Genomic DNA, 16,726 nt, shown 5'->3' on the forward strand with positions numbered 1-16,726 from the left:
CGACAGTCCCGCCATTCCGGGAATTAATCTAGTGAACCTACGCTGCACGCCCTCCATAGCAAGAATATCCTTCCTCAAATTTGGAGACCAAAACTGCACACAGTACTCCAGGTGCGGTCTCACCAGGGCCCGGTACAACTGTAGAAGGACCTCTTTGCTCCTATACTCAACTCCTCTTGTTACGAAGGCCAACATTCCATTGGCTTTCTTCACTGCCTGCTGAACCTGCATGCTTCCTTTCATTGACTGATGCACTAGGACACCCAGATCTCGTTGAACTCCCCCTCCTCCTAACTTGACACCATTCAGATAATAATCTGCCTTTCTATTCTTACTTCCAAAGTGAATAACCTCACACTTATCTACATTAAACTGCATCTGCCATGTATCCGCCCACTCACACAACCTGTCCAGGTCACCCTGCAGCCTTATTGCATCTTCCTCACAATTCACACTACCCCCCAACTTAGTATCATCTGCAAATTTGCTAATGGTACTTTTAATCCCTTCGTCTAAGTCATTAATGTATATCGTAAATAGCTGGGGTCCCAGCACCGAACCTTGCGGTACCCCACTGGTCACTGCCTGCCATTCCGAAAGGGACCCATTTATCCCCACTCTTTGCTTTCTGTCTGTTAACCAATTTTCTATCCATGTCAGTACCCTACCCCCAATACCATGTGCCCTAATTTTGCCCACTAATCTCCTATGTGGGACCTTGTCGAAGGCTTTCTGAAAGTCGAGGTACACCACATCCACTGACTCTCCCTTGTCAATTTTCCTAGTTACATCCTCAAAAAATTCCAGTAGATTTGTCAAGCATGATTTCCCCTTCGTAAATCCATGCTGACTCGGAACGATCCCGTTACTGCTATCCAAATGTTCAGCAATTTCGTCTTTTATAATTGACTCCAGCATTTTCCCCACCACTGATGTCAGACTAACTGGTCTATAATTACCCGTTTTCTCTCTCCCTCCTTTCTTAAAAAGTGGGATAACATTTGCTATTCTCCAATCCACAGGAACTGATCCTGAATCTATAGAACATTGAAAAATGATCTCCAATGCTTCCACTATTTCTAGAGCCACCTCCTTAAGTACTCTGGGATGCAGACCATCAGGCCCTGGGGATTTATCAGCCTTCAGTCCCATCAGTCTACCCAAAACCATTTCCTGCCTAATGTGGATTTCCTTCAGTTCCTCCATCACCCTAGGTTCTCCAGCCCCTAGAACATTTGGGAGATTGTGTGTATCTTCCTCAGTGAAGACAGATCCAAAGTAACGGTTTAACTCGTCTGCCATTTCTTTGTTCCCCATAATAAATTCCCCTGCTTCTGTCTTCAAGGGACCCACATTTGCCTTGACTATTTTTTTCCTCTTCACGTACCTAAAAAAACTTTTGCTATCCTCCTTTATATTATTGGCTAGTTTACCCTCGTACCTCATCTTTTCTCCTCGTAGTTAACTTTTGTTGCTCTTTAAAAGAGTCCCAATCCTCTGTCTTCCCACTCTTCTTTGCTATGTTATACTTCCTCTCCTTAATTTTTATGCTGTCCCTGACTTCCCTTGTCAGCCACAGGTGTCTCTTACTCCCCTTAGAGTCTTTCCACCTCTTTGGAATAAATTGATCCTGCAACCTCTGCATTATTCCCAGGAATACCTGCCATTGCTGTTCTACCGTCTTCCCTGCTAGGGCCTCCTTCCAATCAATTTTGGCCAGCTCCCGCCTCATGCCTCTGTAATCCCCTTTGCTATACTGTAATACCGACACTTCCGATTTTCCCTTCTGCCTTTCCATTTGCAGAGTAAAACTTATCATGTTGTGATCACTGCCTCCTAATGGCTCTTTTACCTCTAGTCCCCTTATCAGATCAGGATCATTACACAACACTAAATCCAGAATTGCCTTCTCCTAACCTAAGTGGCTCATAAAGATAAAGGGACACAAAGTGCTGGAGTAACTCAGCGGGTCAGGTACATGGGTAGGTGACGTTTTGGGTCAAGACCCCTCCCCGTCTGAAGAAAGGTCTCAACCACAAACGTCACCTATCCGTGTTCTCCAGAGATGGAATAGGAATACTTTATTATCACATGTGACAAGGCACAGTGAAATTCTTTGCATGTATACCCAATGTATTCAAATGCTGCCTGACTTACTGAGTTACTTCAGCACTTTGTGTTCTTTGTGTGTGTTAACCAGCATTCTAATTTCTACACCTTGGCTCTAAAAGATGCTCATTACTCACAATTCAACAACGGAAAGTGCGAGCTAATTTCTCAGTGTGAGATTGGTGCCGCTTTAAATCCCCAACAATGAACTGTGCATAAACTCTATAGAATTTCCACCTGGGAAGGCCACGACCCATCAGACTCAAGGACTCATGAAGTCCGGCACTAGCTGCTAACAGAGCCACAGACCTACAGAGGCAATGACCCAGGTCAAATGCTGACTTCGGGTACTGTCTATGTGGAATTTGCACATTCTCCGTGACTCTGGGTGCTTTAGTTTCCTCCCACAACCCAAAAGCATGTGGGTTGTTAATTGGTCACTGTAAATGTCTCTGGAGTATAGATGGTAGAATGTAGGAGGAGTTGATGAGAATATGGTTGATGGTCAGCACAGACTAGGTGAACCAAAGGCCTGTTTCCATTCTGTATCTTGCTATGACTATAATATACAGCACAGAAACAGGCCTTTAAGCTAACTGAGTTCACGCCAACCATTCAGCACCCATATACCTTAATCCTACACTAATCTCATTTTATTCTCTCCACATTCTCATCAGATCCCCCCAGATTATACTACTCAGCCATACACAAGGGGCATTTTACAGTGGCTAATTAACCTACAGACTAACACACCATTGGATGTGTGAGGAAACAGGAGCACTTGAATGAAACCAGTGAATGTACAAACTCTGCACAAACAGCACTGTAGGTTAGGATTAAATCCGAGTCGTTGGAGCTATGATCCTGCACCTATCAAATTTTTGTATTACACAAGAGCTTCCACTAAACCCTGACATCTCCATCTTACCCATTACCCTATTCCAATCTCCTTGGATTCTTCTAACTTCTTGTTTCCCAAGTTTCACTTTTGCTTATGTCAGCTTCATGCTTCATACTCTACCAAGGCCAGGTCTAAAGAAGTGTCTCAACCCGAAATGTCACCTGTCCGTGGTTCTCCAGAGATACTGCCTGTCCCACTGAGATACTCCAGCACTGTGGGTCTTTTCAGCATTATCATGTTCATAAGCCACAGGAGCAGAATTAAGTCATTTGGCCCATCGAGTCCACTCCACCTTTCAATCATGGCTTTCCCTCGCAATCCCATTCCACTTCTCCCCGTAACCTATGACCCACATTTCCTCCCCGTAACCTTTGACACTCTTACAAATCAGGAAGCTGTCAATCTCCGCTTTAAACATACCCAATGACTTGGCCTCCACAGCCGTCTGTGACGATGAACTCCACAGATTCACCACACTTTGACTAAAGAAATTCCTCCTCATCTCCTTTCTAAAGGTACATCCTTTTATTCTGAGGCTGTGCCCTCTGGTCCTAGACTCTCCCTCTAGTGGAAACATCCTCCATTTGGGACGAGGGTTATGGGCAGAATGAGGGCCAGACTGTTCTCAGGTCCCGAGACTCTGGATAACATGAAGGTCAGGCTCAGGACTTGGGCTAAGGGTGCCATTCATTACTCGTACCTCAGCATCTGCTGATTTTATGGTAAGGTCCCTCAGGGGATCATAATAATGACATGGAAATACGTGGTCTTCGGTGTAAACAATGTTTAGCCGCAGGGAGCCCAGGTCGACCAGTTTAACGGGCTTTCCATTATCCCTGGGATGAAGAAAGTACCTGTGAAATTTGCAAAACAAAAGAGCAATTATGGAAAAACCTTTTCCATCATGTCGGAGAACAACATTTTGACCCACATTTCCTGGTTCAGGCTCAATCCTATTCCTTAACAATTCAGCAGTGTGTTTGGCTGAGGAGCCACACAGCTGCTTTTCCTGCTCACAGAATATCAACTGCCTCTGTAGTGAGCACCGTTGCTCTTTCCATCTTCCATCTGCAACTAACTGCTATGCAAAAACTCCTGAAAATTAAACGACAAATGGATTTATTCAATTCCAACGTATGTTACTGAGACAGATTGTGGCTATCTACTGTTTACCCAAGATAAAAGACTGATCCTGTACACTAAAGCTGCTGATAAACAATGGCAGGCCAACCTTATCACCAATCCACCCAAATCCTCAAATAAAAACAGGATAAGGTCAAATTTTCCCGGTTCAATTGAAAGATCACCGCTCTGAAACATTAACTCGCCTTCTCTCTCCGCAGACACTGCTTGACCTGCTGAGTCTGCACAGCCAAGAGTTGACCTGCTGAATATCCCACAGTTTCTGTCCTTATTTCAGATTCCCACCTTCTTGCTTTCCCGTCTGAAGCCTCCGTTTATTTACACCCCACACGGTTCCACTTTCACCACTCACAGTTGCTTGTTATTGAGTCGGGTGCACACGCCTAAACGCAGTCATTGAACATAACCTGTTATCTGCTGCTCACTCTGCTTCTCACAGAGATGTTATTAAACATGTCAAGCCCTCAATTACCAAGCTTGATGGGATGACGTCTGCTTTAGAATCTTCAGCGGAAGTCGCAGCTCTCCCAGAAATTCATCGCCAAACTTTAAGTTACTGGCATTCCAAAGCCCAATCCTGGAAAAATAAGATTCATCATCTCAGCAGTTAAAGACACTGAAATAACCACTGCTTATTAAACTGTGGTCGATAAATAAACATCTCAATGTAAATGCAAGTCTTACATGTGTTTTGATTAGATAAGGTGGTGTGATAATTGCAGTTATATCTTGTGTAATAGAAATGATCAGGAAGCTAGAAAAAAGGAACTGCAGATGCTGGTTTATAACAAAGATAGACATAAAGTGCTGGAGTAGCTCAGCGGATCAGGCAACATCTCTGGAGAAAAAGGGATGAGTGATGTTCCGGGTCGGGATCCGAAGAAAGGTCCTGACCCGAAACGTCCCCCATCCTTTTTCTCCAGAAATGCTGCTTGACACGCCAAGTTACTCCAGCACTTTATGGGATTACAGATGCTGGCTTACAAAAAAAAAACAAAGTGCTGGTGTAACTCAGCGGGTCAAGCAGCATCTCTGGAGGACATGGCTAGTTGACCTTTCCAGCCAGGACCCTTCTTCAGACTTCTTCCGATCCAAAATATCACCTATCCGTGTTCTCCAGAGATGATGCCTGACCCACTCAGTTACTCCAGCACTTTGTGTCTTTTCTTTCCCAGTTACTTAGGAATTGGCTGCTCCTACCAACTTTACCTGGTTTAGATCTCTGTGTGACTCCAGTCCCACACCAACATGGATAACCCATAACTGTGGCTACCGACATGTTCATTGATGGTATGAGAAGACAGACTCAGTAGCATCATATTCTGGGTATAAAATAAATAAAACTGCTCCAGTGAATAGTTAATACTACTCCAAACTCAAAAGTGAAGGCTGACCTATACCATGGTGCATCATTGACATTTCTAATAGAGGATGTTTCCACTAGTGGGAGAGTCTTGGACTAGAGGTCAGAATTAAAGAATGTTCCTTTAGGAAAGAGATGAATCGGAATTTCTTTAGTCAGAGGTGGTGAATCTGTGACAATCTTTGTCACAGAAGGCTGTGGAGGCCAAGTCAATGGTTATTTTAAAGGCAGAAATAGATAGATTCTTGATCAGTACAGGTGTCAGGGGTTATGCGGAGAAGGCAGGAAAATGGGGTTAGGAGAAATAGATAGATCAGCCAAGATTGAATGGCGGAGTAGACTTGATGGGCCGAATGGCATAATTCTGCTCCTATCACTTGTGATCTCCCTGATCACTCACACCAAGTCCTGTGCAAACTGATTCTCTAACTTGAGGCTCAGTTAGAGATTGGTAGATATGACATTGTGGGGATTACAGGGACGTGGCTGCAGGAGGATCGAGCCTGGGAACTTAATATTCAGGATTATACATCCTATAGAAAGGACAGGCAGGTGGGCAGAGGAGGTGGGGTAGCTCTATTGGTGAGGGATGAAATTCAGTCCCTCTTCAGTCCCTCAGAAGAGTTGAACAGGTATTTCGGATCTGTCTTCACTAAGGAAGACACAAACAATCTCCCAGTTGTACTGGAGGACAGAGGATCTAAGGGGATAGAGGAACTGAAAGAAATTTGCATTAGGTGAGAAATAGTATTGGGTAGACTGATGGGACTGAAGGTTAATAAATCCCCAGGGCCTGATGAGGGTACTCAGGGAGGTGGCACTAGAAATAGTGGACGCATTGGTGATCATTTTCCAATGTTCAATAGATTCAGGATCAGTTCCTGTGGATTGGAGGATAGCTAATGTTATCCCACTTATCAAGAAAGGCACGAGAGAGAAAACGGGGAATTACAGACCAGTTAGCCTGACATCGGTGGTGAGGAAGATGCTGGAGTCAATTATTAAAGAGGTAATAAAGGTTCATTTGGATAGCAGTAAAAGGATAAGTCCAAGTCAGCATGGATTTATGAAAGGGAAATCATGCTTGACAAATCTTATGGAATTTTTTGAGGATGTGACAAGTAAAATGGATGAAGGGGAGCCAGTGGATGTAGTGTATCTAGACTTTCAGAAAGCCTTTGATAAGGCCCCACACGCGAGATTGGTGATCAAAATTAGAGCACATGGTATTGGGGGTAGAGTGTTGACATGGATAGAAAATTGGTTGGCAGACAGGGAAGCAAAGAGTAGGAGTAAACGGGTCCTTTTCAGAATGGCAAGCAGTGGCGAGTGGAATGCCGCAAGGCTCGGTGTTGGGGCCGCACTATTTTAGTTGTTAATGATTAATTAATGATTAATTATATATATTAATGATTTGGATGAAGGAATTAGAAGTAACACTAGCAAGTTTGCAGTCGACACAAAGCTGGGTGACAGTGTGAACTGCGAAGAGGATGTTAGGAGGTTGCAGGGCGACCTGGACAGGTTGAGTGAGTGGGCAGATGCATGGCAGATGCAGTATAATGTAGATAAATGTGAGGTTATCCACTTTGGCGGCAAAAACAATGAGGCAGATTATTATCTCAATGGTATCAGGTTAGGTAAGGGGGAAGTGCAGCGAGACCTGGGTGTCCTTGTACAACAGTAACTGAATGTTGGCGTGCAGGTACAGCAGGCAGTGAAGAAAGCTAATGGCATGTTGGCCTTCATAACGAGAGGATTTCAGTATAGGAGTAAAGAGGTTCTTCTGCAGTTGTATAGGGCCCTGATAAGACCACATCTGGAGTATTGTGTACAGTTTTGGTCTCCTAATTGGAGGAAGGACATCCTTGTAATTGAGGCAGTGCAGCATAGGTTCACGAGATTGATCCCTGGGATGGCAGGACTGTCATATGAGGAAAGATTGAAAAGACTAGGCTTGTATTCACTTGAGTTTAGAAGGATGAGAGGGGATCTTGTAGAGACATATAAAATTATAAAAGGACTGGACAACCTAGATGCAGGAAAAATGTTCCCAATGTTGGGGGAGTCCAGAACCAGGGGCCACAGTCTTAGAATAAAGGGGAGGCCATTTAAAACTGAGGTGAGAAGGAAATTTTTTACTCCATAGAGTTGTGAATTTGTGGAATTATCTGCAACAGAGGACAGTGGAGGCCAGATCACTGGGTGAATTTAAGTGACAGTTAATAGAGCTCTGGGGGCTAGTGGAATCAAGGGATATGGGGAGAAGTTGGGCAAAGGTTACAATAGACAATAGACAATAGGTGCAGGAGGAGACCATTCGGCCCTTTGAGCCAGCACTGCCATTCAATGTGATCATGGCTGGTCATTCTCAATCAGTACCCTGTTCCTACCTTCTCCCCATACCCCCTGACTGATTGTGGATGATCAGCCATGATCATACTGAATGGCAGTGCTGGCTCGAAGGGCCGAATGGCCTCATCCTTTACCTATTTTCTATGTTTCTATGTTTCTATGTTAAGTAAGTGAATCTGTGATTGTGACAAATAGCCTCGCTGGGATAGAATACAGTTCAGAGTTGGAACTGGTTGACTCATTGCAATTTTACAATCCATTCAATAGACAATAGATAATAGGTGCAGGAGTAGGTCATTCGGCCCTTCTAACCAGCATCACCATTCAATGTGATCATGGCTGATCATTCTCAATCAGTACCCTGTTCCTGCCTTCTCCCCATGCCCCCTGACTCCGCTATCCGTAAGAGCTCTATCTAGCTCTCTCGAATGCATTCAGAGAATTAGCCTCCACTGCCTTCTGAGGCAGAGAATTCCACAGATTTACAACTCTCTGACTGAAAAAGGTTTTTCCTCATCTCCGTTCTAAATGGCCTACCCCTTATTCTTAAATTGTGGCCCCTGGTTCTGGACTTCCCCCAACATTGGGAACATGTTTCCTGCCTCTAACGTGTCCAACCCCTTCATAATCTTATATGTTTTGATAAGATCCCCTCTCATCCTTCTAAATTCCAGTGTATACAAGCATAGTCGCTCCAGTCTTTCAACATATGACAGTCCCGCCATTCCGGGAATTAACCTAGTAAACCTATGCTGCACGCCCTCAATAACAAGAATATCCTTCCTCAAATTTGGAGACCAAAACTGCACACAGTACTCCAGGTGCGGTCTCACTAGGGCCCTGTACAACTGCAGAAGGACTTCTTTGCTCCCATATTCAACTCCTCTTATGATGGCCAACATTCCATTGGCTTTCTTTACTGCCTGCTGTACCTGCATGCTTCCTTTCAGTGACTGATGCACTAGGACACCCAGATCTCGTTGTACGTCCCCTTTTCCTAACTTGACACCATTCAGATAATAATCTGCCTTCCTATTCTTACCACCAAAGTGCATAACCTCACAGTTATCCACATTAAACTGCATCTGCCATGCATCCGCCCACTCACACAACCTGTCCAAGTCACCCTGCAACCTCATAGCATCTTCCTCACAGCTCACACTACCACCCAGCTTTGTATCATCTGCAAATTTGCTAATGGTACTTTTAATCCCTTCATCCAAATCAATAATGTATATTGTAAATAGCTGCGGTCCCAGCACCGAGCCTTGCGGTACCCCACTAGTCACTACCTGCCATTCTGAAAGGGACGAATTTATCCCCACTCTTTGGGGTGGGGATAAATTGCGTTCTTCCTTGTAGACTCCAATACAAGCTGTTCTAAGTATCTCCACAAACTCTCTTTCCTGGGGTCCATTACCAACCTGATTTTCCAAGTCTACCTGCATTTTGAAATCTCCCATAACCACCGTAGCATTACATTTGCGACATGACAATTTTAGCTCTTGATTCAACTTGCACCCTATGTCGAGGCTACTGTTTGGGGGCCTGTAGATAACTCCCATTAGGGTCTTTTTACCCTTACAATTCCTCATTTCTATCCATACTGATTCTACATCTCCTCATTCTATGTCACCCCTTGCAAGGGAGTGAATATAATTCCTTACCAACAGAGCGACCCCACCCCCTCTGCCCACCTGTCTGTCTTTTCTATACGTTGGGTACCCCTGAATATTCAGTTCCCAGCCCTGGTCCTCTTGTAGCCATGTCTCTGTGATTCCCACAACATCATACTTGCCAATGTCTAACTGAGCCTCAAGCTCATCCACTTTATTTTTTATACTTTGCGCATTTAAATACAGCACTTTAACTTCGGTATTTACCTCCCCTCTCACACCGGTCACAATTGGCCCTGACCGTACTCTCTTATCCCATCTAGAACTTCCCTTCCCATTTATTCGAGAGTTCTTTGTAATTTCTCCTGTATTCGCTACCCCTTTAACTCCGTCTTCATATTCCCAATTTGTCAACCCCTCCCCCCCACTACTTAGTTTAAAGCCACAAGTATAGCACTAGCAAACCTGCCTGCCAGATTCCTTGTAGCTCTGTTGAGAAATGAGAGAGAAACATATTTCACCAATTAAAATGGTCACATTTTGAAAGAATGCCATGTTGCATTCATATTGGCATCTAATTGGTTACTCTGCTGAATAATCTAATATCCAAGAATTGGAAGGGCACATTTCAAGATGTTTGTCATTAACCAAATCTTGAAAAAAAACATTCTTGTGGTTAGTGATATAACTCCATTTTTTAAAAACACATTTCCTGTCAGCGCAATGGTATTCAAATGTTATGTTTACTGAATGTCACTGTGAGAGGATGTACCAGCGACAGTTCCGAACCACAACAGCGCGGAAAGGAAACTATGGAAGGAGAGAAAAACAGGATGGGATTGCATAATACTTGGTGAACTCTTGCACAAAGGAACACCAGGAAGTGGTTTGCATTTAATGAAGCATCTATGGGCAATGAGTGAACCAGCACCGTCCGTTCCTAAGTAAAATAAAAAAGAAAGGCTGTCTTCTGTCGATGTTTGTGGAGGGAATGCTGGACAAGAGTTGAAGAATATTCCCAGTTCTTCATAAGGTGGAAAAATACATTTGCTGGAAATCTTAAATTAAAACAAAACATGGAAAGACACAGCAGTTCGGGCATTCACTGTGGCAAGAGAAATAGAATTAACATTTGACGCGTTAAACTCTCATCAACATAGCAAATGAAAAGTTATCAACCGAACGTTTTAGCACAAATGCTGCCTGATCTGAGGAGTGTATCCAGCTGTATTCTGTTTTCTATTCCTTGCTCTCTGTCACTACGTTAACTCTCGCGTTCCAGTTTACCAGTGGAAAGTATGATGCATTGGCCTTTCAACCCATCAGCTGTCGAACTCAGCATCACCTTTCACCCCATCAGTTGTTGCATTCTACACATCATCCTCCGACATTTGATGTCCCCTTTCCGCAGAGACTGCACCCCTTTCCGCAGAGACTGTTCCCTCTGCAACTCCCTGGTTCACATCCCTTCTCACCCAAACCACCCCTTCCCCAGGTACTTTCCCCTGCAACCGCAGGAGATGTAACACCTGTCCCTATACCGCTTCCCTCGAATCCTTCCAGGGACCCTGACAGCCCTTTCAGGTGTGGCAAAAGTTCATCTGCACCTCCTCCAACCTCATCTACTGCATCCGTTGTTCTCGGTGTGAACTCCTATACGTCGGGGAGACCAAGCGCAGACTGGTCGATCATTTTGCTGAATATCTACTCAGTCCGCCTTGGCCAACGTGATCTCCCGGTTGCCAAACATTTTAACTGCCCCTCACATTCCCATACTGACTTTTCTGTCCTGGGCCGCCTCCTCTGTTAGAGTGAGGCCACATGCAAATTGGAGGAACAGCACCTCATATTTTGCTTGAGCAGCTTACAACCCAGCGGCACGAATTATGATTTCTCTAATTTCAAGTAACCCTTGCATTCCCTCTCTCTCCATCCCTCCCTCACCCTAGTCGTCCTGCTAGTTTCACCGTTCGTATCCCTCCGTTATCACCTCTTCTGTAGCCAACAATGAACCATTGTGGGCTCCACCTTTCCTTGGTCATCGGTGCTGGGTGTGATGTTATGAACCTTTTCATACTTCTAGTTTTCCTCTCCTCTGACCCTCAGTCTGAAGAAGGGTCTCAACCCGAAACGTTTACCTATTCCTTTTCTCCGAGATGCTACCTGATCTGCTGAGTTACTCCAGCATTTTGTGTCTATCTTCGGTGTAAACCAGCATATGCAGTTCCTTCCTACACGGCTGTAAATAACTTCTTGCCTTTGATCCAGTGGGGCATGTGGGAGAACTCAAGTGCTGGAAACAAGCTTAGGAATGAAAATGCCTCTGAAGCAGCCATCAGAAAACATTCTTACCGGATCTCCATCTTCTCCACGTGCTCCTCTTCAACATCGAAGTTCGATTTTCGATTATAGCTACAAGGCTTCGTCACCTGCATTGCAAGAAGCCAGTGAGTTACATGTCAATAGACAATAGACAATAGACAATAGGTGCAGGCACAGGCAGGCCTCAGTGTAAACTATGACAATGGTTAAGATGATCATTACAGCTCGCAATGGCTGTTAATGCCAAAGACTGGAATCCACACCACACCTATAAACACCTGGCCAGATACATATTGGGTACGGAGGCTCCATTCTTTGTAGGGAGAAGGATGCTCAGCACAAACCTGTGTTGCTGCATGTAATTGGGCTGGATGGTGGAACAACAGCTAGAATGATCTGATATGCACAGCATAGGCACGATGGGTCGAACAGCATCTTTCTGTGCTGATTTTGAGAGTGCAACTCACTTTCTACACCTCTCTGTATGTGCAGCAAGACACTTCTGAGAACTAATGAGTGAGTTGGAAGTGGGATGATGGAGTGAACAGGGGAAACGGTGATGGAAAGAGTGGAATAGAATAGGATGTTTCTTTTGTTTCTTTTGTTTGGTGTTAGTTTATGATTGTATGTGTTATTGCATTTTTATTGATTATTCTTATTGGTCTTATTGTTGAACTGCGGGTAATTTTTAATTTCACTACACATTTATTTGTATGTGACAAATAAACGACTATTGAGAATAAGACAAGAGAAAGAGTTGGCTAAAAAGGCGAGATGAGGGAACAGGTCGGAATGGAATAAAGAGCGGGAGACAAGGGAGTGGTATGTAGGAGGCAGAAACTGCTGATGAACGGAGAGGTTAAGGAGGAAATTTGAAGACATGAGACGCTTTAATGGCAATTAGTGAGGGAGGTTGTGGGTACTACAGGACATGAGATTGCACAGAAACCCAAAATCAAAGGCAATTTCCTATGTGATAGTGCAACCAAGTTACACCGTTTTACAACCGATTATATTTGCTGAATGTGAGAAAGAAATGTTATTGCTAGTCTAAGCAGTGGTTTAAGGGGTTTGACCCGGGAGCTGCAGATCTTCTGTGGGGAGATGATGAGTCTGCACCAGGGACTTACGTCATAGTTGCACACTGTAGCAATGGAACATCTGCACATGAGACCCATGTTGGTGGGTGTGCAGAGGGAATGTGGCATAGGAGATCTGCAGTAGTATCCAACCTGGAGCAGTACATATAGTCTGCACCAGGAGTCAAGAGTGTTTTATTGTCATGTGTCCCAAAACAGTACAATGAAATTCTTACTTGCAGCAGGTTTGTAAACATAGGACTCAGTCGATACCATAACAAACAACAAAAACTTGTTCAATTAATTTTTTTAAATATATTGCAAAACCGAAAAGTCTAGTGCAATAAAGGCAGTTCATAATTCGTAGTTGCAGATCGCAGTGTTCAATAGCCTAAAGGTTGTTGGAAAGAAGCCGTTCCTGGACGTTACAGTTTCCAGCTCCTATATCTTTTTCCCGATGGCAGGAGTGAAATGAGCGTGTGGCCAGAGTGATGTGGGTCTTTGATGATGCTGGCTAGCTTTTTGTGGCAGCGCCTAGTATAGTACCAGTGATGGAGTGGGCAGTGTTCATCATTTTTTGTAATCTCCTTCGTTCCTGGGCATTCAGGGCTGTTGAACCAGGCCAGTGCAGAGTCTGCACAGGAGAACCGCAATGACAGATCCGTGCAGTAAATCTGCACTGGGAGTCTGTGCTGTGCACATGTACCTTATTATGTTGTTTGTTAACATGGGCTTGCACAGCAGATACGCAGAAGTCTGCAATAGAGGCCCTACCAACAAGTCAATAGACAATAGACAATAGGTGCAGGAGTAGGCCATTCGGCCTTTCGAGCCAGCACCGCCATTCAATGTGATCATGGCTGATCATTGTCAATCAGTACCCCGTTCCTGCTTTCTCCCCATACCCCCTGACTCCGCTATCCTTAAGAGTTCTATCTAGCTCTCTCTTAAATGCATTCAGAGAATTGGCCTCCACTGCCCTCTGAGGCAGAGAATTCCACAGATTCACAACTCTCTGACTGAAAAAGTTTTTCCTCATCTCTGTTCTAAATGGCCTACCCCTTATTCTTAAACTGTGGCCCCTGGTTCTGGACTCCCCCAACATTGGGAACATGTTTCCTGCCTCTAATGTGTCCAACCCCTTAATAATCTTATACGTTTCGATAAGATCCCATCTCATCCTTCTAAATTCCAGTGTATTCCAGTCCACATGGGGATCCTGTGGGATCTGCACTGGGTCCACGTTTGGAGGTCTGAATAGGAGAACCTCCTCGTGGGGTTTACTTCACTGGCTATCTCTCCTGGGGGTCCACAGCTGGCTGTCATTAAGTGGGTGGAAGGAGATTAACGCACCCATGTGACAATGATGCCCACTCAGTCTCAAACAGACTGAAGCAGACTGGCCATTCCCACCACTTGGTCGTGAAGAATGAAAGGTTACTTTCAGATAATTCCTTGAGAAGCACTTACCTCAAAATAGAACATTTCATCAAACTGTGGATTGTTTGTCTTTCGTTTTACTTTTGTTTTCTTCACCTCTGACCTAACACCAGAAAACAAAATCAGAGATCTGGTCCATGCACAATATGGAGACTTATCCAACAGGAAACAAAGGCAAAAAGGCAGAATCCTGCACATGATGGAGCCAAGATAAAATCAAAACACTTAGGAGATACTCTGCAGGACATAATTGTTCATAAATTCTAGGAGCAGAATTAGGCTATTCGGCCCATCAAATATACTCTGCCATTCAATCGGTAGGCTGATCTTTCATACCCTCTCAACCCCATTCTATTGCCTTCTCCCCATAATCCCTGACACCCTTGCTAATCAAGAATTGGTCAGTCTTGACATATAGCATCTTTGGAGAAAGGATGATTGGATTAATGTCTGCGGATTAAGTTCCTATCCCAGTGATTCTCTTAGGGTTCAGATGTGAACGAACGTGGGTCTATTTTATCCATACGCAAATTACGAGATTAGACATCAGATTTTACTCTTCACTGGTCAATACTTGCCAGTATTTACCTGATCGTATGGGATTCAGGAGCTACAGATTAGAACTACATCATTCAGTTCAGGTTACAACCCCAGAAATATACCAAATGTAATAAAGAATAGTGGAAACAAAGAACTGTAGATGTTCTAAAAAGACACAAAGTGCTGGAGTAACACAGAGAGTCAGGCAGCATCTCTGGAGAACATGGATAGGTGATGTTTCGGGTTGGGACCATTCTTCAGATGGTCCGCTTTACTTCCATGTCCTTCACATAAATCGCGATAATTAACGATCCTTCGCCACCTCTCTGATCACCGTCATTACTTGTGTCATTCCGTTTCTTCTGGTTTCCATCCTAACAGAGATATCCCCATTGTTTTTGTTTCCCCTTTTTCTGTGCAACTTAAAGCGTGTTTGATTTCTAAATTCTCCAATGAAAGGTCCTGGACACAAAATGTTAGATAGCTCTTCTTTTTAGATAGCTCCTCTGTCCCTCCCTTCCCCTCCTCCTTCCCAGATCTCCCTCTATCTTCCTGTCTCCACCTATATCCTTCCTTTGTCCCTCCCCCTGACATCAGTCTGAAGAAGGGTCTCGACCCGAAACGTTACCCATTCCTTCTCTCCCGAGATGCTGCCCGACCTGCTGAGTCACTCCAGCATTTTGTGAATAAATCGATTTGTACCAGCATCTGCAGTTATTTTCTTATACAAAATGTTAGCTGTTTTGCTCCACATATGCTGTCCACTCTGCTGAGCATTTCCTCCATTCTCCATTTTTATTTCATTTTTCCAACATCCGCAGTTTTCTCTTTCTGCACAAAACTGACCGCAGTTAGGATAGTATCAGAGACTCACTTTACGAAGATGCAGGGCAGCGAAATACAGCAGTTACATTATGACTGTTGACATAGCAAAATTAAGTGGGAAACACTGGTGTTGAAGAAAGCTTAGACATTTTATTCAGGTGATATTGACAGTATTTCGTCGTAGAACGTGCCGTACAAGATATGTGCAGAGAACCATGAGAACTGATAGTAAGATGTGCACAGTAAGGCTTGTTACATGGAAATCTAGATTAGATGTACCGGCAGGTACCAAACCTATGATAAATAAGATACCTGGATGGGCTTGACAAGGTAATCGTCGCGTATGGATCACATTGGCCGTTGACTATTGGCAAATCTTGGCACTCTAAAACACTGGAGAAAGATTTAAAAAAGCAAAGTGATTATTAAAGTGAAGCATTTCTTTCTGCTCTTCTTGCTACACAACCTGTCTGTGTGGGGTTTGAGATGGAATCAGTCCACCAAACACTGAGAACATCCTATACTTCATGCTAAGGTGATGCTCTCAGTGTTCTCCATTCTTCTATAGATATTGTTGTTTTCCTTGTTAAACAACCTTACCATCAGTCCCCTTTATTTTTCTGCCTTTCTCCCTGCCTTCAACGTAATCCTGTCTCCTAGGATTTATTGGATCCGATTAACCTAATACTCCTGTGCTTGCCATCCAATATTGGCTCCCCGTTAAGTAATAACTCAATTGTAAACTCCCGAATCCCTCTATTGTCTCACCCCTTCCATTCTCTGCTGAAACAAGATGATGTGATGTAACAGTTACTGATATACATGACCTAGTGGCACAACTAAACAGACAAATGACACGTGAAGCTTGTTGAAAACCAGGAGCTTGAAGCTTTGATTTAAAACTTCAAACCCCATGGAAATTTCTAAGCAGGAAATCGTTTTATAATTTCCAGTGTCTTTTCAGCAGGAATATAAGCACACTTTTCTCCCACAAACACAATTTAACATAGCCTTTCATAAATAAGTTAATGCT

At 43.9% G+C, this 16,726-nt stretch overlaps 1 protein-coding gene across 1 annotated transcript in view; it reads right to left on the reverse strand.

The window, feature by feature from the left end:
* rasa3 (RAS p21 protein activator 3) overlaps positions 1–16,726 on the reverse strand; it is a 150,150-nt gene that overhangs the window by 31,976 nt on the left and 101,448 nt on the right. The window contains exons 6-10 of the mRNA XM_078402198.1: positions 16,006–16,086; positions 14,359–14,431; positions 11,840–11,916; positions 4,626–4,730; positions 3,711–3,864 (exon numbers count right to left, since the gene is read on the reverse strand). Coding sequence (XP_078258324.1) covers positions 3,711–3,864; positions 4,626–4,730; positions 11,840–11,916; positions 14,359–14,431; positions 16,006–16,086 — 490 coding nt within the window. The remainder of the gene's footprint in view (positions 1–3,710; positions 3,865–4,625; positions 4,731–11,839; positions 11,917–14,358; positions 14,432–16,005; positions 16,087–16,726) is intronic.

This window comes from Rhinoraja longicauda, chromosome 7 (assembly GCF_053455715.1).
Source record: "Rhinoraja longicauda isolate Sanriku21f chromosome 7, sRhiLon1.1, whole genome shotgun sequence".
Taxonomy (NCBI): domain Eukaryota; kingdom Metazoa; phylum Chordata; class Chondrichthyes; order Rajiformes; family Arhynchobatidae; genus Rhinoraja; species Rhinoraja longicauda.